This window comes from Podarcis filfolensis (genome assembly GCF_964270895.1).
Source record: "Podarcis filfolensis genome assembly, chromosome: 1".
Taxonomy (NCBI): Eukaryota; Metazoa; Chordata; class Lepidosauria; order Squamata; family Lacertidae; genus Podarcis; species Podarcis filfolensis.
This window is the reverse complement of record NC_139604.1, coordinates 35,113,910-35,139,155: the sequence shown is the minus strand read 5'-3', so window position 1 is coordinate 35,139,155 and position 25,246 is coordinate 35,113,910. Positions and strand designations below refer to the sequence as shown.

General features: G+C 40.7%; 1 protein-coding gene across 2 annotated transcripts in view; it reads left to right on the top strand.

Annotated features, from left to right (window-relative positions):
* KIF5C (kinesin family member 5C) overlaps window positions 1-25,246 on the top strand; it is a 73,080-nt gene that overhangs the window by 4,090 nt on the left and 43,744 nt on the right. For both annotated transcript variants that reach the window (XM_083578892.1, XM_083578893.1), the window contains exons 2-3: window positions 12,670-12,760; window positions 18,622-18,695. In XM_083578892.1, coding sequence (XP_083435018.1) covers window positions 12,670-12,760; window positions 18,622-18,695 — 165 coding nt within the window. The remainder of the gene's footprint in view (window positions 1-12,669; window positions 12,761-18,621; window positions 18,696-25,246) is intronic.

Sequence of the window (25,246 nt, the reverse complement as noted above, 5' to 3'; positions counted from 1 at the left end):
CTAAATATAAAATAAAAAAAACCTTGCTCAATTAGTTTGTTTTTAAAAATGGTTTGTAACTAGAACTCATTGGTACAGCTTTGCTTTCGCTTTTAAAGCGCACAATGATGAATTTGAGAATATATTTTTATAGGGTGGAATTCAATGTAGCATGATAAGTGGGATATGAGTGCAGGGAACAAGATCTGCTTGTGTAATGGGTCTTTCTCTGTGTGCCCCCAAATCTCTTCTGGGGGTTCCTCCAGACTTCCAGGCCAGATTTAGGGAGTGCAGGAATAACTCTTGGGGGAGGAGAAGAGGGAAAAGTCCTATCACGCAAGCAGACCTTGTTCTTCACACAGAACAACTTAGTTGAACCCTGCCCATACAAATGAACATATCCCTTATTTTTAGCTTGTTGAAAGAAAATACATCGAAGCATCTCTTTTGAAGCTAGCTGTTGTTACTTGCCTAAAACCAAATATAAATAAGCTGGGTGGAATCCACTGGAAATCTCTACCCTCCCAATCCTTTCTTGTTGTGTAATTTCCATTTGTTTCAGGACAGCTTTCACTACTTTCTTGCTCTCCTGGCTTCTATGGCTCTTTTAGGGGGCTTGTGTGGGTGCAGATCCCTGGCTATGTGTAGTTGGGGGAGACATTGCCAACCACAGCCTGCTTCATGTGTTTGCCAGTGAAGCTGTCTCGAGGCAAGTAGAGGAAACCAACAGTGATTTGATTCTTCTTCCTTTGCAAAATTTGCAGGTAGTAATATTTTCTGTGTTCTTCATCACCGCAGACTGAACTCCTCATATTTGCACCAGAATCAAGCAAAGCTGATTCAGCATAAATTTAGCTTGCTGAATATCTTTCCTTCCTTCCTTCTTTCCAGGCTGTGTGGAATTACCGTATTTTTCGCTCTATAAGACGCACCAGACCACAAGACGCACCTAGTTTTTGGAGGAGGAAAACAAGAAAAAAAATATTCTGAATCTCAGAAGCCAGAACAGCGAGAGGGATTGCTACGCAGTGAAAGCAGTGATCCCTCTTGCTGTTCTGGCTTCTGGGATAGCTGTGCAGCCTGCATTCGCTCCATAAGACGCACACACATTTCCCCTTACTTTTCAGGAGGGAAAAAGTGAGTCTTATAGAGCAAAAAATACGGTAGCTTACTTCATAAGAGAAATGATCTATAATAACTCAGTAAGTGATTACAAATTTTAGCACCTTTAGATTACTTAGTGGCAACTACATTTGCTACATGAATAACTCATGAACTTATCAACTTATGCCAATGTGATGGCATTAGCTTGACTACAAAAACCTTTTCATATTCCTGTGTTCAAAATGTGAAGGGTTAGAGATGTTTCGGATTGTGTGTAGTCAGCAGTTAGTTTTTGGGTGGTCTTGCTGACAAACCCCAAAATCATAGCCAGCAACTTCCCACGCTGGTTTTTCCCTCAGGAAAGACTGGGAGATGAGGGTGTACACATTTTTGTGCCGGCCTGTCTGAAGCTACTGTGGGCATCTTTAGACTGAGGCAACGAATGTTTCTCCACCTACCTTGCTTGTTCTCCTCTCCTTGGGCATGCAGTTCCCAGCCTTTCTCCCAGCTCTGAAGCTGGAGAGGATTGCCACATGACTACCTTCAAAGCGGAAAGGTTGGCCAGGCCACTTATCACACTCTCTTATGGGCAGGCCACGTTCACCATGCTAAGTGGATTTATTGCATCTCACGTAAATCTGCAAGATTTAATAGGTGCTGGTGTTTTTCAGGAGGAACTTGTTGCCTAACTCTTTGACTCTATGTCCTGCCTGCCTCGTTTTACAGCTAGGAAAACTGTTCCACCACTTCACCAAATTGCTGTCTTAAAAAAAATTGTAACAGTGATTGCAGCCAATTGTTAACTTGCAATCAAAGGCATGTTTTACTCTGGCTTGCAAATGAATATTCTGCACAAATGTAGGTTGTACGATGGCTTTCCTGTAATTGCTGAGGTCTCCTTTCTCTCTCTGCTGAATACTGCAGTGATTAGTTGGACTAATTGCTCTGTTGTTAGCACAACAGCTGATAGTTTCTACTTTTTCCAGTATTTCTTGTCATTCCACAGCAGTAAGCATGCTTTAGTCCAGTGCTGTGCTGGTTCTGTGTCCTGACACTGGGTGGGATAGAACCCATCACACCCATTTGCACATGGACTTTAAAACTGAAAGGAAACAGCAACATTTGTGCATTTTTAAAAAACAAACAAACAAACCTCAGCAAACCATTTGTGCCTCTGCAGTGCTGGCAGTGTTGAGGTTTGGAAAGCAGTACAAACCTTAGCTGTTCAATAGACTCCTCTGGTGGGCTATGAAGTGCATGCTTTTCAATCAGTTCTTTTCAATCCAGATCTGCTGCCTGTTGCATCCTGTTGGTTTAAAGTCAATAAAAAAGAATGCACCCCAGGGATCTTGGATCACCACGACAGGGCTTTTGTTTGCATGAGCAAACAGAAGCATGTTTTGGCCAAAGTAAAGCACTTTTCCAGTCCTATTTATCTCAGTGGGAGAGATTTAAGTATCTATTGGATAGTCCTGCTGAAATCAATGTGATTTAGAAGTACTTTTATTTTACTTGTGCCTTAAATCTAGCATCATTATAAAAGAATCTAGATAAAGGCATTTTGCTCAGGGATTGAGAAGAACATTCTCAAATAAAGAGGGATAACTTTGTGACAGCCAGCCATTGTATGCTTCCTAGAGAAAACAGTTGTCACAACAATTCATGTCCGAGTGTCAGGAATAAATTTCAGAAGTTTGTTTTGGTATTAAATCTATGCTTAGCAACTTAAACACAACAATTTAATTAGTCAAATAAACCCAACTCTTAATACAGTAAGTTGTAAAGCTGTTCTGCTCATTAGCAGAACTTTATTGTTTATTCTGCTTGATTTCTTGCACTGTTTAGCTTGAAAATAGTTTGAATGGTGCTTTTAACAGTGTTTTTTTAAAAAAAAAATTATTGAAATGTCTTTGAATGAGTAAGCATATGTTTCATCCTGGATATTCAAAGCAGATAACCATAGATTTAGGGTAAAATTCAAGTGGACTTCCTTGTGCCCCTCCCCACCAAAAATTCTGGCAGCATGGGGGAGGGTGAGAAGAAGGGGAAGCCCTTTTGTACAATAAGTCAGTCCCACTCACATATGGATGATGTTGGTGTCACCCTTAAATCATAGCATTAAAATTATATAAAATCCTGTAGAACAACTAAAATATAATAAACTCCAAAATCAAGTTAGTCAGTACCTTTATTGGGACCAACTGAAATGCTATCCAAAATGGAAGGTCCACAGCAAACTATGGCAAGTTCTTAAAGAAATGGGAGTGCCTGATCACCTCATCTGTCTCCTGGGACAAGAAGCTACAGTTAGAACTGGATATGGAACAACTGATTGGTTCAAAATTGGGAAAGGAGTACGACAAGGCTGTATATGGTCTCCCTACTTATTTAATTATATGCAGAAGTCATCATGCGAAAGGCTGGACTGGATGAATCCCAAATCAGAATTAAGATTGCTGGAAGAAATATCAACAACCTCAGATATGCAGATGACACAACATTGATGGCAGAAAGTGAGGAGGAATTAAAGAACCTTTTAATGAAGGTGAAAGAGGAGAGCGCAAAATATGGTCTGAAGCTCAAAATAATAAAAAAAAAACCAAAGATCATGGCCACTGGTCCCATCACCTCCTGGCAAATAGAAGGGGAAGAAATGGAGGCAGAGAGAGATTTTACTTTCTTGGGCTCCATGATCACTGCAGATGGTGACAGCAGCCAAGAAATTAAAAGACACCTGCTTCTTGGGAGAAAAGCAATGACAAACCTAGACAGCATCTTAAAAAGTAGAGACATCACCTTGCCGACAAAGGTCCGTATAGTTAAAGCTATGGTTTTCCCAGTAGTGATGTATGGAAGTGAGAGCTGGACCATAAAGAAGGCTGATCGCCGAAGAATTGATGCTTTTGAATTATGGTGCTGGAGGAGACTCTTGAGAGTCCCGTGGACTGCAAGAAGATCAAACCTATCCATTCTGAAGGAAATCAGCCCTGAGTGCTCACTGGAAGGACAGATCGTGAAGCTGAGGCTCCAATACTTTGGCCACCTCATGAGAAGAGAAGACTTCCTGGAAAAGACCCTGATGTTGGGAAAGATGGAGGGCACAAGGAGAAGCGGACGAAAGAGGACGAGATGGTTGGACAGTGTTCTCGAAGCTACCAGCATGAGTTTGACCAAACTGCAGGAGGCAGTGGAAGACAGGAGTGCCTGGCGTGACTAAACAACAGCAACAACAGGCTTGTGCCCCAGAGAGGTCACCTCGGTGCTGCTATTGCAGCAGTTTGTCTTCTCCCCCAGTGACTTGGAGGCGCACTCCATTGTCTCTTGAGACAGACGGATGCCAACAGATTTATCCATTACTGTGTAAAATAACAGTCTATGAAAAGACAAATGGTTGTGAAACCATCATGAAAACAACACTGGTAGCCCAGTAAACCCCTGAATTATTCAGTTTTATAAAATAATGAAATGCCTAAACTTTGTACCATGACATTTTGTTGCCATGATAGAAGCTTGATATATATGATGCACCTACATTTACCCAGTACCACAAATGCTTTGGGTTAAATTTTGTCCTTTTGCTCTGTGTCAAGTTATCCTACATTGTTAAATGCTGCTTCGATGCATGCAAGTGGAGGGAAGAGCAGCACTAAGGAAAAATGAGCTTGGTCTTGCAAAAAAGGCATAAAAGGGTAATCCCCTGCTCCAATCCCTCTGTAATTGGACAGATATACATTTTATTTCCATTGGTACAAGAATATGGAGCAGAAGCAAAAAGAAGAAGACCATAATGGAGCATGAGAACAATATTTCAGAAGAATCTGCTGAGATGGTTGATTATTGAGAAGTGTGACATTTGTTTTGTGTGCTTTTATCAAAGATATAAACAATTCCCCAAATTACATTTGACCTCTGTAACTGGCAACTACATCTAGTATAAATTATTGGTCTCTTAATGTCGGAAAATGAACAAAAATTCCCATCCTGGATATGATGTTTTAAAATGAAGCAAATTTTATTTACATAAAATCGTATTTTTGCTTTATCAGTTTTGTTGAGTGTTGCTTTGCCTGTGCAAAGACCCAGCTAGGTAAGATATAACATGGAAAGTACTCTGCAGCTTAATCGTATCATTTTTCAGGTAGGGATTTATTTGTCTGCAAGACTGAAGTTTTTCCTTTCCCCTTTTCATTCTTTCTAGTTTGCTGCATCCTTTTGGCATCACCAGAGGTCCCACCTTCATCAGACTGGCTTTGTGTCAGGATTATTTGTCAAGTCATTCTGATTATACGACGTTCATTAGAAGCAACTAGATCTCTTGTGGTCCAGAAACACTAGCCAACATCTTTACTTGGAACACTAGAGGCAAAATCTGGATCTTGGCTATAAGTGGGAGGATAATTAGTCATTTTAGACAGCCTATGTGAACAAAGTACAATTAATGATATACATTTCTGAGGTTTGCTGCATTTGATTCAGGTTCACATTCAGAAGAATTTGAGGCCCTTCCAAGACGCATCAGCGAGCACTTGGTAGAGCTATGGGGAAGCCTATGACCTTGACCACATAGCTGTAAAACCCGCAAGTCCTGATTCTTGCTCTTTGGCTGATGTCTTGCACGTCTGGGAAGGCAGGGCCCTGGCTAACTCCACCAAAAAGGCTACTGTTACTGCTGAAGTTGCCTAGAATATATTTAATATGCTTTATGGCTGAAGTTCCTGAACTGCAACTCCCACCAGCCCCAGCTAGCATGACAAATGATCAGGGATGATGGGATGTTGATTAAGAATGCTGGAATCTGGCTCATTAACGACCATGCTCATCAAATAAATAAATAAAGCAAGTTCCATTTAATGTTTAGACCTTGATAAATTCGCTTGAATTGGAACGCAGGCAGATGAGATTTTCATTTGTTGGGTTCAACAGGCCAGAAGAATACAGATGTTTTGTGTGTGTCAACATGCACAACTGCATGTGCCATTGTGAGTGTCTGAGGCAGCGCATGCTTCTTGATCATATGGGGTCAGCTGCAATATTAGAATCTTAATTCATTGCTCGCCTTTGTTGGACAGCCAAGTCAGGGTGACAAAGGAGGTCCCATTGTAAATGAATGATAGTGTTGGGGCTTTCCATGTTTTTACAGACCAGCATTCTGGCCGTGGCCTTCAAAGAAGTCAGTGTCCCCATCACTTATTCCACAATGCTTTTAAAGAAAGATATGATACATTATGATATGATATGATTGATATGAACACAGATTAAGGCTTTGTAGTGTGCAGTAAATTGTGGAATATCACTAGCTACCACTTCATTAATGGAAATGCTTTCCCTCCCCACCCTGTTTGCTCTCTTTAGAAGCTGGTATCCTGCTGACTAGTATTCTTTGGGTTTAGAATTCAAGCCACCGGTGACCTGGCTCGGTTATTTAGCTGGCGCTGACTGTGCTTTGTGCTTCTCAGCTGGGTTGCTTCTGCTTTCTCTTGATTTAGAATATTGATTTCCACCTCCCCCTCTCTCTAAGTGAGAAAACTGGCTGCAGACTGAAGATGGCATGGCAGGAGGGGGGAAAGTGAAACACAGTGGGTGAGATTAGAACAAAATTGGAAGAAATGACAAAAGGAATCAATGAGGAATTGTTGAAACAATAATTGATTATGGGGTCTTGAAAAAAGAACATCATGTCTGACAGCATGTAAAGCACAAAAGTCGGGAAGTAGATGAGAAATACACATCTAAGCAAAATGTGCACCTGCATTATTTCTTGTTTGATCATAGTCCTGTACAGTGCAACAAAAGGCTTAATGTGTGAAATTGTGCAATTACACTATTGCAGCATGAAGAAACGTAAGAAATGAATTTTACCCTATTTCATGACAAATAGTGTGGCAATAGTATATTTGAGTTGATTACTTACTTTTATTTTATTGCTTATTGAATTTTTATACTGCCCTATACCTGGAGGTCTCAGGGCAGTTCACAGAATAAAATCAAAATATAAAACCACATAATACATAATCAAAATAAAAACAACAACTCGATAATACCCCCCAAGCCACATTTTAATAGGGTGTACATAGGATGTCAATCAAATCAACCAGAGGCCTGGTTAAAAAGGAACATTTTTGCCTGGCACCTAAAGGTGTAGAATGAATGTTTTTATGCAATGGTGTCCAGACATAGGGGAGGTGCGTGCAGTTCTGATCGTGATATTATGAACAGAATAGAGATTAACACTGAAAACCCTGCATTCTGGCAGTGCAAGTGTGTGTTTAAAAAATTCAGAAAAAAACAGTTTCATTATTATTATTTTTCTGTAAAGTTCAATGTAGTATTTCTGTCAGACCCATTATATATGTATGAAGACAGTTCTCTTTCGCAGACAGGGAGGGAGAGAGAAGGTTCACTCACTTCCTTTCTGTCAGTATTACTCAGTCCATCTTTCTGATGTATGGAGGCTCAATGTGATACAGTTTGAAAGACTGAAGAGCATTGTTCACCAAAGGAATACATATTTGAGGCTTGTGTGATTTCAAATGGAAGGTAGCTTGAGTTTGTTCACAAAAGGGGTGGTGAGAGAAAGATGATCACAGAAATTATTAGTGACTCACGATTGCTGTTGTCTATATTTTGGTTAAAGGGATGTGGGTGGCACTGTGGTCTAAACCACTGAACCTCTTGGGCTTGTTGATCAGAAGATTGGCAGTTAGAATCCCCGCGATAGGGTGAGCTCCCGTTGCTCGGTCCCAGCTCCTGCCAACCTAGCTGTTTGAAAGCAGACCAGATTTATATTTTTTTATATAGTAATTTTTAATGGTATATTTGTTTTTGTTTTTCTATGTTGCCCCTATTTTATCTGTAAGCTGCCTTGAGTCCCTGTCTGGGCGGGGGATAAATACATATAATGAGTGCTTTTTTCCCTAGGGGGCGCTGAGGTATGCATACCCCTAAACATTTTGTGAATCTTTGTACTTTTGTCCATTTACTGTATTTATTTTTCCCAATTTGAACTATAAAATGGTGATTTTCTTGAGTCAAAATGAGAGTACCCCTAAACACTTTTAAAGAAAAAAAGCACTGCATATAATAATACATATAATAATGTGATAGCCTTCCCTCTCTCTCTTTAATGCACATCTTCTCCTATAGACATACTTCTAGAGTTCTTAGTAATGGATAAAATCATACAAATGCACTTCTGTGCTTACTGTCAAAAATATGCTTGGTTCTTAGTATGCAGTTTTGCACAGTAGGGAAGTTTGATAGAAGAAGGTTGCAGGAAGCTGGTTGTGCTGGTTTTTTATTTACTTTTTGTTGCTGTTGTTGTTTTATGCTGGCCTTGAGCATAATGAGGAGTTGGTGGTAGATAGCATTTTTTTTTGCAATGATTCACATTTGCAAAGCGGTGTGCAAGCATTCAGTAATTGAGTTCTTGCAGCTCATCGCAGCCCCCAGGTAGGGAACTGTGTCTTAAGAGATGACACAGTTTTAATGGCAACCTAATATGTGTATGCCTGAAGGGAGTGTTGGTTGTAGCTTAATGGTGATTTCTGTTAACTTGGTGCAACTGCCTGAGGATTTTTGCTTAGTTTTATATTTACAGCATGAATGATCTAGATGGTAATGAATGTTTAGGTGCAGTTTTCTTCACAGCAACTGCCCTGCTTGAGTCAGGAAGCAATTCTTACTCTATTCCAGAGCTTATTGTCCCTCTCTTTTAAAATTCAGTACATTTGTTGCCTTACCTTTTCACCAAGAATCTTGAAATGCTATCACTTGGCTGATCCAAGACATGATACACATTGCACTAGGTGCACATACTTCCAGCATAATTTCTCGTTCTTTCCTTCTCTCTCTCTCTCTCTCTCTCTCGTTTATAGAAAACATACTCCCTATTTTTTATTTTATTTGCTAGATTTCTTATCCACCATTCACTGTAACATTCCTGGGTGGAATACAACCTTTAAAAAAGAAAGAAAAATAAATCCAATATAACTTTCTATATCTGAACACTTGAACAAGATTGCAATACTTTGCTGTTTCTCAGACAATCTTTCTTTCTTGCTTGTTTGCTCAAAGTGTTTCTGAGTGTGGCGCTCTATCATGGTTATATTTGTCACACTACAAATAGCAATATATGCAAAAACCATAATGCGCATTTGTCTTCATAAAGTAAAAAAATTAATATGTGTGTGTGTGTGTATTTAATGTGGTGACTCTTGTAGAAATTCTGAAATAAATAAACTTGTTCTTTGTCCTGAAAGAACTGGTAAAAGTGCTTTTTTAGCTGCTTACTCATACATGTCTGATAGAGGAACTTGTACTTTCATCTTGGTACAATAAAAATATGATTGATTGCTTAGCTGAATTCTGGTGAGTCCTACAAGTTACCTGGTTTTATAGGGCCTTACAGTAAGTGTTTCCCTGCTTGGGCAACATGCATCAACCTTGGTCTTCTCTGGAAATTGAACAGTTCAGGCTTTGAGTATCCCTTCTGCCTTAAGCTATCACCTTAGGCATGTTAAAAGGGGTAAAATGTCAAATTATGGTGGCTGCTGGACTTAACGTGTGTCTTAAACACATTGCATTCTTTTATTACAATATGTTACTACACTGTAGATTTTGAACCATTATGATAAAAGGATGGATTTATAGTCAGTAGCACACACTGACATTGAAACACAAAATATTGCAGGTGAGATCTCATTTCATGGATAATATATTGCTTTTGAATGTGGCTTTTGCACATTTTTTGCCACCGGTCTTCAGAACTCAGAACTTAAGCACATTTTTTGCCACCGGTCTTCAGAACTCAGAACTTAAGCAGGTGACAGGTTTATAGCTGCCTTTATGGATAAATAAAAGTGAAACTTGTGAATTATGTGTGTCAGAACATCTGGTTGCAGATGGCAGTCGCAGCTAAAACTAAATTTTACAACACAGTAGAACCTACCTGTATAGAAGGTAGCTTGCAGTCTTAAATGACAAGTTCGGGTTGGTAACAGTTGTGTTTTTTCTTCTTCTTTTTTAAAAAAGAAGTTGTGTGGGTTTTTTAATTGAGCAAAGGGCTTTTCATTCCACCCCTGAACCAGTGTTGAGAGGGTTTAAAGTGCCTGTGATTCGTGGCCAGACAAGATGCTGTTTATAGTTGTCATGAGGACTCTGCCCCCTCCCCCTTACATAGCCTCTAGAGGAGGCCATTTTTGGCAGAATCCTTAAGCCATGTTTTCCTTGTTCTGGCTGTAACATACGGTAATTGTACTTGCAATGTGGATTCCTTAGGGCCTCGGGTGGCGGATCTAGTCTTTGGCAAGGTATCCTTTAGTCACATCTTCAAGTTGGGGGGGAGGCATTTCATGCACCCCCATGTAGCAGCGTTTGCAGGGCCCCTTAAAGGGTTGATTGTGGGAGTCCCTGGCCCTAGAGCGGCAGCATGTAGGTCAAACTCCCGGCGGAGATAAGGTGGGAGGGTACGCTGAGTAAGTTTGTGCTTTACAGTCCCCTCCCATTGCACCTCATTGCCCTGCACATCCTCAGACCTGGACAAGCTAACATGGTTACATGCTAAGGCCTATGCCAAGTTCCCCACATTCTGAAGTTAAATAAAGTTGTGGCCAATCTGAACCCATACTTTGGTCTCTTGTCTCTTTCTTTGGGGGGGTAGGCTCCACGGACAGGGTACAGCGTGTGTGCTCGCAATGTGGATTGTGCTGTTAGGCGAGTATCTGTGTTCCTGGCATTTATAGGTATCAAAAGGAAAACTTGCAATGTGATGACCTCATTGCACTGTGAGTTCTGTGCATCAGAATCTAAAGAGGAGGCTGTTTCAGCATGAGTGTAATGGATATAATATGTGCTCTGCTCCTCTGTGAGCCCTTCAGATTGACAACTGTACCCAAGGATAGCTGGAAGAGGAGCCCTGGGAATAGGGGCTGCCACTTACGCTTCTTGGCTGAGCTGGATAATGTGTTCTCCCCCTTTTGGCTGATCTGGGAAATAATTGTGTATGTGTGCTTGGATATTCTAGAATGCATTCTCATCACCTTTTGCCCATACCTCTTTTTATGTATTTACTGGCTTCTATGAAGCACTATAGCAGGATGCCATTCAGTGTCCTGCTTGTGGACTTAGCATGGGCATCTTGGCTGGCCACTGTGTGAAAAGGATGGACTAGATCATCCCTTGGCCTGATCCAGCTGGGCTTTTCTTAGGTTCTTAATCCTCAAGTACCATCTACCCAATACTTAATTCTTTAGAGGGACGCTGGTGGTGCTGTGGTCTAAACCACTGAGCCTTTTGGGCTTGCTGACCGAAAGGTTGGCAGTTCGAATCCACATGACAGGGTGAGCTCCCGTTGCTCTGTCCCAGCTTCTGCCAATCTAGCAGTTTGAAAGCATGCCAGTGCAAAGTACCGTATTTTTTGCTCTATAAGACTCACTTTTTCCCTCCTAAAAAGTAAGGGGAAATGTGTGTGCGTCTTATGGAGCGAATGCAGGCTGCACAGCTATCCCAGAAGCCAGAACAGCAAGAGGGATTGCTGCTTTCACTGCGCAGCGATCCCTCTTGCTGTTCTGGCTTCTGAGATTCAGAATTTTTTTTTCTTGTTTTCCTCCTCCAAAAACTATGTGCGTCTTGTGGTCTGGTGCGTCTTATAGAGTGAAAAATAAGGTAGATAAATAGGTACCCCTGCGGCTCTGGTTTCCGTCACAATGTTCCATTGTGCCAGAAGTGGTTTAGTCCTGCTAGCCACATGACCTGGAAAGCTGTCTGTGGACAAACGCTGGCTCCCTCGGACTGAAAGCGAGATGAGCGTCCATAGTCACCTTTGACTGGACTTAACCATCCAGGAGTCCTTTACCTTTACCTTTTTTTTACTTAATTCTTTGTATTGCATTTGAAATCACTTTTGCGTGACACTTGAAAGACTGTGACCATGTCAAAATCTTCCTCCTGCTTCTTATAAAAAAATGAGGCTTTTGTATGCGAGTACAATATATTATATTATTTTCTATCCTAATAATATAACGCTGATGTTTCTGCCACCCACTTCACACAATTGGAAGGAGGAAGGTATTATGATGAGTTTCCCATTTCTTGGTAATATAATCTCAACCATAGACCCATGTCCCTTTAAACATTTCCCTTTCCTTAATTGAAACAAGGTATATCTGTACCTTAATGTGCTGTTAATGTAGGATTCAGTGGGAATAAGATATTATATGAGAGAGATTGTAATGTTTTGATATTACAAATGCCAGTTTCTGTTCAGATTATTCATTGTATATTTTTAATTGCTAAAGAAGGAGGTTAGACCTTTCCAACTGCAATGTTAATGTTTGAGCCTATTCTGTTTCCTTCATACGATGATGAATCTGATAAGCTTCTAGGAAATTAGAATTCTAGTTTCTGTTTGCTAAGTGCTCTGAATAGGCTATCTCACAAATGCCAGATATGCCATAGGAACATCTTTTGTAGTAATCAACAATCCAAATTGAGCAGGTGTGCTGTTTTATATGGTTCTCTGTAGGCTTTTATGATAACCCTTTTGTCATTTGTGGTCTTTCGTAAAAATACCTTTTGTTTTTATTTCAGCAAGGGAAACCCTATGTCTTCGATAGAGTGTTCCCTTCGAATACATCCCAAGAACAAGTCTATAATGCTTGTGCCAAGCAGATTGTTAAAGGTAAGAGATTCTCAAATAATTTCTAGTCATGCCTGAAAGGGCTCGTGGCAAACTGAAATAGAGAGTGGGTGGTAAACAAAGGTGGAACGGGGTAATTTTTCTTTGTTTCTGTTGATATTTATGGAGCTACAGGTGAGATGTGAAAACCTCTGAAATAAACTGGGAGCTCAAGGATCTCAGCCTGTAGCTCAGGTAGAGAAATACATGCATCTTGCATTGCCCTACTTCTGAATAGCATAGCTCATTAGTAAAGTACCTGCTTTGTATGCAGAAACTCATAGGTCCAATCCCTTGAACCTCTAGTTAAAAGGAGCAGGTAAAAGGTGAGTGGAAAAGCTCTCTACTTGGGACCCTCCCCATGCTATGGCCAGTCAAACTGGACTCAACAAGGTGGATGAACAATCTGACTTGGTGTAAGACACCTTCTGAAATTCCTTTCAGTTTTAACTTTTAAAGACATAGCTGTACTTGATGAGCCTCTCTGAAGCTAGAACTATGAACTTACCAAGTTTCTGGAACCATTCTTGAAAACGCTCTTTTTTTGGCAGAGACATGATCCTAAAATCTCCATAGCATTGGCATCTATTTCTGTAACTGCTATGACTGTGATGTGTGACAAATAATGATAATGTTGTCTAAGATGAGGCATTTGTAAACCTAAACCATTGATGGGGTGGCCTTCAGTTCTCTGGGCCTATAGTTTCAACTATTCATCCAGCATTCCCCACCTTTGACCTTGTTAATCTGGCTCAGGTGTGGTCTTTATTTTGGATGCAGATTGGTGTCTGCAGTGCCTTTATCCATCTGCTGGTTTTTCCGGAGTGCTATTAACCTTATTAGACTAACTGATAGGGTTATACCTATCCCTCCCAATGAATAAATTAATCATGTCCTCATTTATTCTCAGTGGCAACCTGGTCCTTAGGGACTGTTCCCATTTAGTGACTTGGAGCTGGAAACGCTATTTTAAAAAGATATGTTAATTGTGGAGCTTGCCACTTCATTCCGTAATCATTTTGTCAGTTGGTATGGATACCAATAGTGTTATGTTGACATGCAGTTTTGAATCTGGGGATTCATAGTTGAAAGGCAAAGCGATGGCTTCTCTTTCTCCTGTCTTAAATATCACATATAATCTTTCTCTAACTCCTCCTGATACTCAGAGTTATTCCAAAGGGGGATGGGGAGGATCTTAGTATATTTTAAAGCTGGCTTCATTGCAATATGTTAACACTGATATTTCTCCCCCAAGCTTCAACCACAATTTCCTGTAAATTGTTCCCCCTGCTTTCTCTCATGTCCTGCTCTAGCTATTTGTTGTTAGGAGAATAGAAAGGCTTCAGTCCATTTTCTGTGCAGGAAAATGACTGTTCTATCAGCTGAATCCTGCTGACTGGGAGGAATTAAGCACCATGGTTACTAGAAGATGTTACTGGAGTGCGTAGGAATAAGAAATGGCCAATATACGCAAACTGGTGGGCATTTGTCTTTTTTACTGTGGCTGTTCACAAGGGACATCTGGAGCCTTGGATAAAGGCAAAATGATATTTTAATGATTTTCTTCAAATAATTGCTTACTGAGACATCCTCAGTCCACAGTGAATAAACTATTGACCGACTCCTGTGGGTTATATTATTGCATGACCATTGAATAATAAACTGCAGGTATATCTATTTTGTAAAATGTAGAGGGAGGTGTGTGTGTGTAATTTTGAACTGAACTTGTGTTACAGGAGTAATATGGTTGCTATTTTATCAGTGTAGAAATTCATGAACAGAAGAGAGCAGGAACATGTGGAGTCTGTCCCTGATTTTGTTTCTCCTGTGTGAATTCTGCATTCCAGTGTTATGATTAGCATGAAATGGAAACATGGCATAAGAATCTGCCCTAGTCTGTATCAGGGATTTCCAAACTTTCTTTGCAGCAGACCATTTGAAAACTGCTGAGAGTCTGGGCTTTATGGTTTTTCTGAATGTTGTATTAATTGTCATACACCGTGCTAAATGCTGTATGATGTTTAATTGTATTTTTTATTATCTTTTGTTTTTCTTATATGTGATAGTTTATGGTTTGACAATTAAAATTCCAAATTGTAATACAATAAATACAATATAAGAAATATAAGAAACAATGAAAATGCAATTACAAATCAATATGAATATTTATTGTGATGGATGTGCAGCACATCCATCACAATAAATATTCATATTGATTTGTAATTGCATTTTCATTGTTTCTTATATTTCTTATATTGTATTTATAAGCCACATATCTGCAGACATGTCATAGACCACCTGAATGAAGCTTATGGACCACAGTTTAGGTAGCCCTGGTCTATATATAAAGAAATTCTTCATTTTGGAAGAAGACAACACTCCAGGATCTTGATGTAGGTTTCGACAGTGCCTTTTTAGTACACAGCCATCAGCACTATTCCTTTGGACAGCTCCGTGGGTGTGATAGAACTCAGGAGGTTTTTGATGGTTTCTTCCTGAACTGCCAGCTTTGATTGTGAACCTAACCATCAGCCATTCCAAATTCTGCACAAACATCTTAAGTTTCATTTCAGAAAAGAGCAACAATTTTACTGATTACCTCAAAGCACATTGACCTAGTTGATTAGCAAATCTGCATTAAAACATACAAGTCAGGGCATTGTCTAATTTTTGGAAAAACTGATTCTTAATATCTTTGTAAATGTCTAGGAAGATACTGCAAGATCCAGATTTTAGTAATTATTTTTAGTAAGTAAAAATATTGACTATCTATTGGATCTAAGTGTTTTAAAATTAGCGTGCTCTAAATGTGTGTGTTTTTTTTAATTTCTAAAAAAGTGCCTTTCATTTACCTTGTTTATTTGCCCTAAGCTTTTGTTTTTTTTAAAAAAAACAGAGCTAAATTAAATGTTAATTTTCAGCCTAAGTGGTTTCTTTTGAGTGAAATACAGTGCATGGATGGTTAAAAATCTGGTTCATAATTATCTATTTGAAACCACAACTGATTGCTCTACCAAGGAAAGCTGCTGTCTCAATAATATGCAAGTCTTGTTTCATTGAACTGAAAATCAATATGATGTTGCTTTTAGGAAGGCATTCAGAATGAGACTTTGCAATTCCACAAGCTTGTAATTCCTCCAGCTGTTTAGGGACCCCTTTGCTAAGAGCAAGAGGCTGGCCAGAAACATAAATTATTGTGTTTAAAGGCTAAACCTTTAGTTCAGTTTTTTTTTCCATTTTGTGAGATTAGTGCTGTCAGTCTTGCAGTGGGAAAGGAACAAGGTTTATTATTATCAGTAATGTGGTTCTGCTTTTATGTTTGTGATGCAGAAGGACAGGGAAAATTTTCTATGTCCTAGTATTCATTGTTTATCTATGCCAGTATTTCTTTGTTGCTCTTCAGTGTTTTTGCATAGTAGCATGGTGATTTAAGGTTCCTAGTAAGCTAAAGAGAAAACTGAAGCTTTGAAATGGGGTTAAGAAGGAAAGAGTCACTGGATTTGTATGATTTCTTCCCCTGGGATGGTAACTGCTTATAGAAAACTGTAGATGAATTAATAATTTTACAGTCACTGTGATTAGACAGCAGTGTCTCTCCCCACGCTTTTCAGATACATATAAGGTTCTTCTCCAGACAATGATTAGTTATTCTAGTATTTTCTCTCTCTGCCTTTAGCATTCTGTAGGATTTGAAGCTCACATAAAAAATACCTTTCCTGTTTTCTCTTTCAAATTTATATACTTCTGCATACCCAGGAAATCCTCTGAGCATATAGAAATATGTTTTGGGGTGACCCAGTTTTACTTCCAACCTGATAAGCACCCTTGTTTGCTATTAAAAACATGATGGTTTGTTTTTTTACAAGTTGCTTTGAGGCTTTTATAGTCCACCTCAACCTCCATCAGTAAAAGTTGTTGTAACACCATCTTCTTTAAGAGGGGTATTTATTTATTCTCACTACCCTACTGACTGTCACTTGACTATACCAGCAGCTTAGGTAGCCCAGTTCAACAAACCCTAGTGAGCCAAAAGCTATGCGATAGTAGCCTGATGAAAAAAGGAGGGCATGGTTCCTGCACTTTTAACAGTTGTGCAGAGGAGGGAATTTTATCAGACATAGCTTGTATGACAATACACTGCTACTTTTAGCCAGTATGTCTCCAGTTGCTGAGAAACACAGATGCAGGAGTATGTTCTTCTGCTCAGGTCTTGCCCATGGGCATCTGGTTGGTCACTGTTGAACAGGATGTTGGACTAGATGAACCTTTGTCCTGACCCAGCAGTTTGCTCTTAGGTTTTCACACAACTATTAAAAGGTTCAGGAGCCCTTCTCTCTTTTCCACCTGGCAATTCCAAAATGCATGCAAGTCCAGTCATTCTGTTTCTTGAATGGACCGCTCCCTTTGTGGAACTGAGAGTAGGTACCTGGAATTTCTGCAACAGTTGTAGGGATTTTGGGGTGGGTGGGGTGGGACATGGTTTCTCTTGTCACAAATCCTTGAAGCTATTTGTGCTACAGGGCAGACTCTTAACAGCAGAAGTTGTGTCAGGTGAAGAAGAGTGTGTGTCAACCTCACAACATGTTGTGTGGGAACAATGTGGTCTTACTGGCTCTTAATTACAATTTCCCCCCCTGTATTCCTAACTTCCTTGTTTGGTGAATTTTTGGGTGGTATTCAGTGTTGTGCTGTGGTAGACATCCTGGCAGTGCAAGCATTACAGCTTTCTTTATGGAGTGATTCTGTCCCCTCCTCCCCCTGCATGCTGCTCTGGGTGTTCTCCTGACTCCGTGAGCCAATTTTGGGGAGCACTGTGGGAAAAGCTAGAGGGAAAGCCCTGATGTGCATGCAGAAGCCCTTGTGCAGGGCTTGCACTGAGAGAACTCGTTAGGTGAATCCAACTGCTTATATTTTACAAGCCAAAGTAACTTTCAAGAATTTGGCAGGGGGAGGGAAACATAATATTTTGTGTTCTTTATTATAACTTTTATTCCTTCTGATCTTGAGAGTCATTTCCTTCCTAAAATAAGTATGCGCTGAAAGTAACTTTCTGTTCCAGTCTAATTTCTTTCGCCATATGAGCTCTAAGATATTCTGTCCTCAGTCTTCACTAGGTTACTTCCACCCATGTAACAGGGTTTCTCCTTCCTCTTCTTTCCCCTACAGCTTCCCCATATGCTCCAGTGAATCCCTCAATCCTCCAGAGCAGATTTTATTGGGGTGCAGGTTGGAAAGAGAGGAAGGGAAAGTCTCTTTGCTTGAGTGGAAGACCATTCTGCTGGCAGACGGACACCACTGGATGTCCCCCATAATGTGGGAAGGAGGAACTCATTGTGCCAAATTTACACTGGGAAGTATTCTAGGCTCCATATCTTTTCAAGAGAGTAGGCATTGGAATCAACTTTCTTACTCCTTTCCCATTAAATAACAAGAAAAAATGAATATAAAACAATCCTATGTTGAGAAGAAGCAGAAGGCAAATCTTAAAACGGCCATTGTTCCTTTTACTTTGGAACCGGCATAGCTCATGATTCATATAATTATCTTCTTTCCTTATCTTCCTCAATTAGTAAACTGGACACAGTAACCAGTATCCAAATGATATTTATTCGGGGAAGCAGTAGGAAGTCACAACAGATGCTATTTTCTAAATTTGATCTCGCTGGGAAGAAATCTGGTTTCTTTATGTTACCCTGCACAGTACATCTGTACATTTTCCTGCCAGATACCTCCTTCTAATTTCCTAGTTCCTGCCCCCCTACCTCCCCCCCATCTTCTGACTAAATGTTGGCTAATGGCATCTTCCTTGATGAATTATAGTATCCTATATAAAAAAAAACCAAATTTATTCTTTCTACTTTCAGATGTTCTTGAGGGATACAATGGTACAATTTTTGCTTATGGTCAAACATCTTCAGGAAAAACACATACCATGGAGGTAAGAGTGATTTTTCAAATATAGATTTATTGACAATATGCTTATTAGACAGGAAAAACGGCTTGGAATCGCTGAAGTGGATTTTGCTACTAATAGAGAAAGAGTGGGTTGTGTCAAATTATGTCCGTCTTTGATCCTGCAGAGGCTCCCATGAATGGAAGGGGAGAAGGGGTATCTGTGGATTTTCTCTCTGTTACTCTCTAACACCTTCCTCTAATCTGCTTCAGAGAGTTGGTGAACTCCCAGGAACATGCAGGTGGTACTGCAGAGGGCTGCAGGGGAAAAGGGGCATTTTGCAAAAACCTCCCCCTCCCACCTTTTGTGCGTGTAACGCTTTGCTAGAGTTTAAGCTTTCCACAATTTGAAGGATACAACTGGTAGACCCCACTAAAATTAAACTGCATTTTTAGAAGGGTAAACTTTCATGGTAAGGTGTTTTTTTAAAAAAAAACACACAAGCAAACAACTGTGTTGTATGTATAATATAGTGCATGTGCATGTGTATGTATGCACACTTCCATTTTGAAATTTACCCAACTCAAATGTTCTAGTCTGGACATAAATATGTGTGGTTGTTTCTTAGCATATATTTGACTCTCTGCTTTTAGTCAACCAGTTACATCTAGAAAGCTAGAATCTCTCTCTCTGTCTTAAGCCTACACAGAATAGGAAAGTGTTCTGTAGGTTAAAAGCATCCTACACTAAATAAATGGGGCTTCTTCTCCAGCTGAGGTCCTTTGGCCATGCTACATATATACTGGGTAGAATTTGATCATGCATGGCAAGGGCATTGCAAGGTTGGCTTATCAGAAGGTAACTTTACTCTTCTCCTACACAATAGCACATTCTTCAGTCAAATCTGATAACATAATCAGAGTTTTGTAACTGTATTCTGGGTTTCCTTATATTCTTATTAGGGTTTCCTCAGTTAGAAAATTGATAACAGCCAAGGATCCGCAAGCTGTAACTGGGCTTGTTAGCCAACAATAGTTTCTACTGGCAGCCAGTTTCTTAGATTGCCTCTGTAGAACAGAGTGAATCCTTTTTATACCTTTATAGGAAAGGAGTAGTATGTAGCAACCTCTAGTGACATACAGGAACATAGGAAGCTTCCTTATACTGAGCCATACCATTGGCAAAGGTAAAGGGTAAAGGGACCCCTGACCATTAGGTCCAGTCTTGGCCAACTCTGGGGTTGCGGTGCTCATCTCGCTTTATTGGCCGAGGGAGCCGGCGTACAGCTTCCAGGTCATGTGGCCAGCATGACTAAGCTGCTTCTGGCGAACCAGAGCAGCACACGGAAACGCCGTTTACCTTCCCGCCAGAGTGTTACCTTTTTATCTACTTGCACTTTGACGTGCTTTCGAACTGCTAGGTTGGCAGGAGCAGGGACCGAGCAATGGGAGCTCACCCCATTCAAACCGCCGACCTTCGGATCAGCAAGTCCTAGGCTCTGTGGTTTAACCCACAGCGCCACCTGCGTCCCTATACCATTGGTAGCCAGATACAATTTACACTTTGCCAGTTCATTTCTGGGCCCAATTCAAGGTGCTTGTATTCATGTTTAAAGCCTTGAATGACTCAGGTCCCAGATACCTGAAAGACTGCTTCCTTCCATACAGACCCTATCAGGTGCTGAGATTGACAGAGAAGGCCCTTTTGGTAGTTCCTCAGAGGCTTGTGGGGTGATAGCCCAGGAAAAGGCATTCTGTGTTGTGGCCGCTAAGCTATGAAACTTCCTTGCCACTGAGGTGCACCTGGCCCCTTCAGTGTACAGCTTTTAGAGAATGATGAGGATGAGCCTCTTTATCCCAGCTTTTGACACCTGAGGTGTATGTATTTGGGACCTCCCCCCTTGTTTTATGGTTGTGGGTTGTCCCCGCCCCCAAAATGTTGTTTTTATTGTTATAACCCTCCCTGGGAAGGGTGGGAAACAAACAACTGGCAGAAGCTTAGGCAGCAATTACAGACATATTTTTCTGACTTGTACCCAGAAAATTGCAGGCTTCCAACTGAACGTCTCCCCTCCTTCTCTACAGCCCATCTGCTGCCCCCCAAACCCAGTGCCTAAACTCCTCTCCAGTCCACAACACTTCTGAGATAGAGCATTGCAATCAGCCTGATGCCACACATTTTGTGTCTTTAGTTTGCTTATTGGCTTTAACAAAATGAATATTTTGTTGCACTTGTAGTAGAGGTACTGCAAGCTTATCCTCCATTCTAGTCACCATGGATGTGAGCCCCTGGCAGTGGCAGATAAGCCCCCCTGCTCTCTTTGTAAATGAATGTGTAGCTCAAACTAAAGAAGAGAATAACATGCTGCAGGGAGGACATGCTAGCGGTAGACTGCAAAATAACTCTACCAGTATTTAATAATGCACAGTTCAGCTTTTAGTGTGTATTAAATGTGCATTATTTAACATACTTGAATGTGGTCGTGGTGGCACATTTGCCTGGTCTAGAAGCAGCCTTATCTGTCACACAGTTGCCTATTTTCCTTCCAAATGCACATCTGTCAAAAACGACTGACTGGCTTCCTGCTGTGCTGATTTTCTAGGTGGTTTATAACCCTCATGAGTCCTATAGAAAGCTCCGAGCTGCTGATTCTTGTTAGCCAAGGACACGATGACCATTTCTTATGCAGTAAAGTAGTGTAGTGTTCCAAAAAAACATATTCCTGCTTCCTTCCATTGTTCCATTGGTGTTTTTTCCCCCTGAGGAGCCTCTCTCTCCCCAGCTGCATTAAATAAGGCTAAAGGCCACATGTTCTCCATTCCCAGGGGGTTAAAGGACTGCTCCACACATTATGTGAAACATTCATGTGGTTTGAAAAATGCAGAAAAATAGCAGCAAGCTCTAATCAAATTGCTGGTTCCCTGCTCTATGTAAATCTCTTGTAGGTCAGTGTTAAATTAATACCTTCCAAAACCTGTGATTGGCCTTCTTACATGTTGTAGCATGTAAGGTGGAGGCCACAGGCACACATGGTATTTTTACAAGTTTGAATATTAATGTGTGTTTACTTACCTAGAATGCCACTTAATTTGAGGCTATCACATTGTCTGATTCGCCAAGAACATCTTGGTCTATGGATGTGTAGAGAGGCCATCTTGGTCGCTGCTCTGCCAATATGGAATTCTTTCCATTTCATCAGAAATGGAACACTTTCTACAAGTGCTTCAAGGCTCCTCTTTTTAGATGTGATATGGCTGACTGTATTTGGTGTTTTAATTTTTAGATGAAATAGAAATAATTGTGTGGAATTCCTTGAGCCACTGGAGGTTGGATGTGGTGAGAATCCAAGTGACTGTGTAGTCTGTCATAAGAAGGGAAGTGAGAATTAGCTTTTTGCTTCTTATAAAGTAACCAGTTCCCTCCGCAGCTCCCACCTCTTCCCCCTTTTAAGTTTAATGATGGAATAAAATGCCACCTCTGCTTTAGCTAAGTCTTTACCGCCTTTTTAGAGAACAGGTTCGGGGGTGGAGCAGGCAAGGGGAATCACTCACTTGTTGTGTGCAGATGGTGGAATGACAGAGTAATCCACCAGCTTAGAATTTAATTAAATCAAAATGTCTGTGGTGCTTGAGCTGGTAGATGGAAAAAATATATTTGAAAGCCAATTTGCATTCAGAGTTACAGGCTCAGATTATTGTAGGAAAAGACGGGAATGTTTGCTACCCATTGTTAAATCATGCTTTTTATGATGCTTTAAATGCAGCTCCAGGCCTTTACTAAGTTTTATCTTAATCCTCCTTTTAAGCCCTCTTATAATACTATTAAGAATACGTCTTTATTGGGGGAGGGGAGTTGATGTAGAGAGGAGGGGTCATTAATTCCTGGAAGTAAACATCTTAAATGCTTCAGATTTGAAAATACTTTGAATGCTAAAAGACAAGAATCTTTTTACAGTTTGCCACTCTTTTCATGATCCGCAGTAAACTTCTTCCTTTTGTCCCCACATCCCATTTCTCATGGCCCTTGGGGATTGCAAGTTGTATATGTATAGACAACCCTTCCACAATTTAGTGGCCTCCAGATATTTTTGGCTACAACTCCTATTATTTTTTACCATTGGCCATACTCACTGGGGATGATGGGAGGTGCAGTCCAAAATACAGGATTGAGAAGGATGAGATAGACTTGTCCATTTAATCACAGTGTTCCTCTTGATGCATCTTTCTCATCTCCTGCTTGAATGTATGAAGTTGGGAAGTTTTAGTGGGCACAGTTCTTCACCCACTCAATATATTCTAAGTATTCAGGTGCTGAAGTTGGGAGCAGGACTGTAGACAGAATGTGCTCTGCAGAAGTTCAGGATTTGGTTAAAGATGAATACATAATTTTATTGCATTATATATATAAATGTGACATGGGTCAAACATGAAGACTTTGAAATGTCAATGAAACATGTTTCAATGAAGGATACGTCATCTTCTAAATCTTGGACCTTCAAAGTATTCCTGAATGTATATAGTCAATAGCCAGTCATCTGTCAGATATTTGCAAAGATCAATTAATTTTTGCCATTATTGTGGCATAATATGTGATCCAAGTATAGCCAAGTGGTTCTTTGTTAGGGATGCCTTCTGAATATCATCCTTCTCACAGCTTTCTTTCTCATTTCTGCCTCCTGAATAGCACTGGTAATTGGAGGATGGAAAACTTTGAAGAGAACCCTTGAGTCAGGCAGCTATATATAGTCTGCTGGCTTTTCATTTTTAATTTCCTTCTGACTGGCTTAAATGTTTAAACTGGCTGCCATTTCACCAGTTCTGTTGTGGCGTAGTACAGCACATTATGCCCAAAGGGAGATGCAGCTGAGAATTGTGATGAAAACTGGCTGGATTTGCCAGTTTCCTTGTTTGTGAAGTGGCACAGTGAGGCAAAAAATAGATGGGCTGTAAACATATTATTATTATTTACACTGATTAAAATTATTTATAGACCACCCTTCATTAAAAAAAAAAAGATTAAAGGGCCTTTCACTGTAATATAGGCCTGGGGAGACTTTGGACTGCAACTTCCAACAGTCCCATCCATCATGGAATAATTATGAGGGATGAGGGATGGGCCAAAGGTTCCCCAGCTTTGCAAAAATCCAAATGTAGCAGCAGGTCATTCTAGATTGAATGCTGGGCTTCCAGTGGGTAGAGAAGTGGTATCCTCCCTCATTTTCCTCTTAATTCTACTTTCCCAGTACTTTTGATCCTCACCAGTATGGTGCTGTATGGTCAGAAAATAATGGCATAAGGCCTACGAATCCATCCAAGGCAGTGTCTTGGATTGTGTCAGGGGACTGCCATCGGAATAGGGGAGGGAGGCAGAGCCTCCGATGCTTCTGAGGAGCAGTTCCTCTTCCAGCGAGGGGAAAAGCCACGCCTCCAATGAAGAAGAGAGGGAAGGGGCCAGCCAAGGTGGGATAGGGCTCGAGGATGCTGCTGAGAGCCCCAGCGCCTCACCTAACTGGGCTGGCCAGGAGGCACACATACCACTTCCCTCACCCAGCTTGCTCAGAGGGGTGAAACGCAAGGAGGGGAGGCGGAGGCTTGGGGTGTCTAATGTTGGGGGGAAAGCTGGAAGGGGCCACTCCCGGATTCTGCAAGTGACTAAGATGGACATGAACTTTGGGGTTCTGCACTGTAAATAGTTTGCACCAATAAAACCTGTAAAAGACAGGTTGGAGTCCTGCCTGGTTACTCACGAGCAACCACCACACAGCATCTGACAGATAGACTCCCTGCTTGCCCTCTTGATATCCACGTTGTCAATATCAGAAACAGGACTGCTATGCTTTCCTGCTTCACATGTCTCATCCTTGACTGAAAGTATTCAATTTCATGCTTAGCCCTTACTTATTACAAGCAGGATCAAAATTGTTTCAGCTGATAGACTCCTGATGCATGCATGAAACAAGAGAAGTCTGGTTTGCTCCTCTCCTCTCGTGTTCTGTTTATGTGAAGCACGCTTGTGTGGTATGTTTTGGTCTGACTTGCCTTCGTTCACACGTGTGTGCAGGAGTACACACAATAGACTGATATGTCCCTGGTAACGCAGAAGCAGGCTTCATGTATTCTGGCTTTTCAGTTCATATAATTCTATGGTTCTATGATCCTTTCAGGAGTGTCCTGAGGTTCATAAAACCTTGCCTTCTTTAAGAGCACATGCACCGCAAGACCTTTGTTATGAAACCCTTTGCTGTTCTTCAGAACCATTGCAACCCTTCACATCAACATCCCTGGGTAATGTTTTCAGAGCAATAGCTTTACATTTCAGGCAGGTTGACCACAATGCGGCCCTCCTGAATCACAAAGTATTGGTTGAAAGGGCAGGTTGAATGTTTCATATTCGTAATTAAACAGAAGGACCACAAGTCCACTTGCATTATGTTGCACCTAACAAAAAGGAAAGTGAAGGGGGATGCTGGTTCATTATTGTGGCGCTGACTAATTTTTGTTTCCAGAGGAAAAGTGAAAAATGACATGCCGTCAGGAAAAATGTTCTTCTCTTTCATCTTCAGAGCTCCCGAATAAAGCAAAGGAAGCTGACTGTGC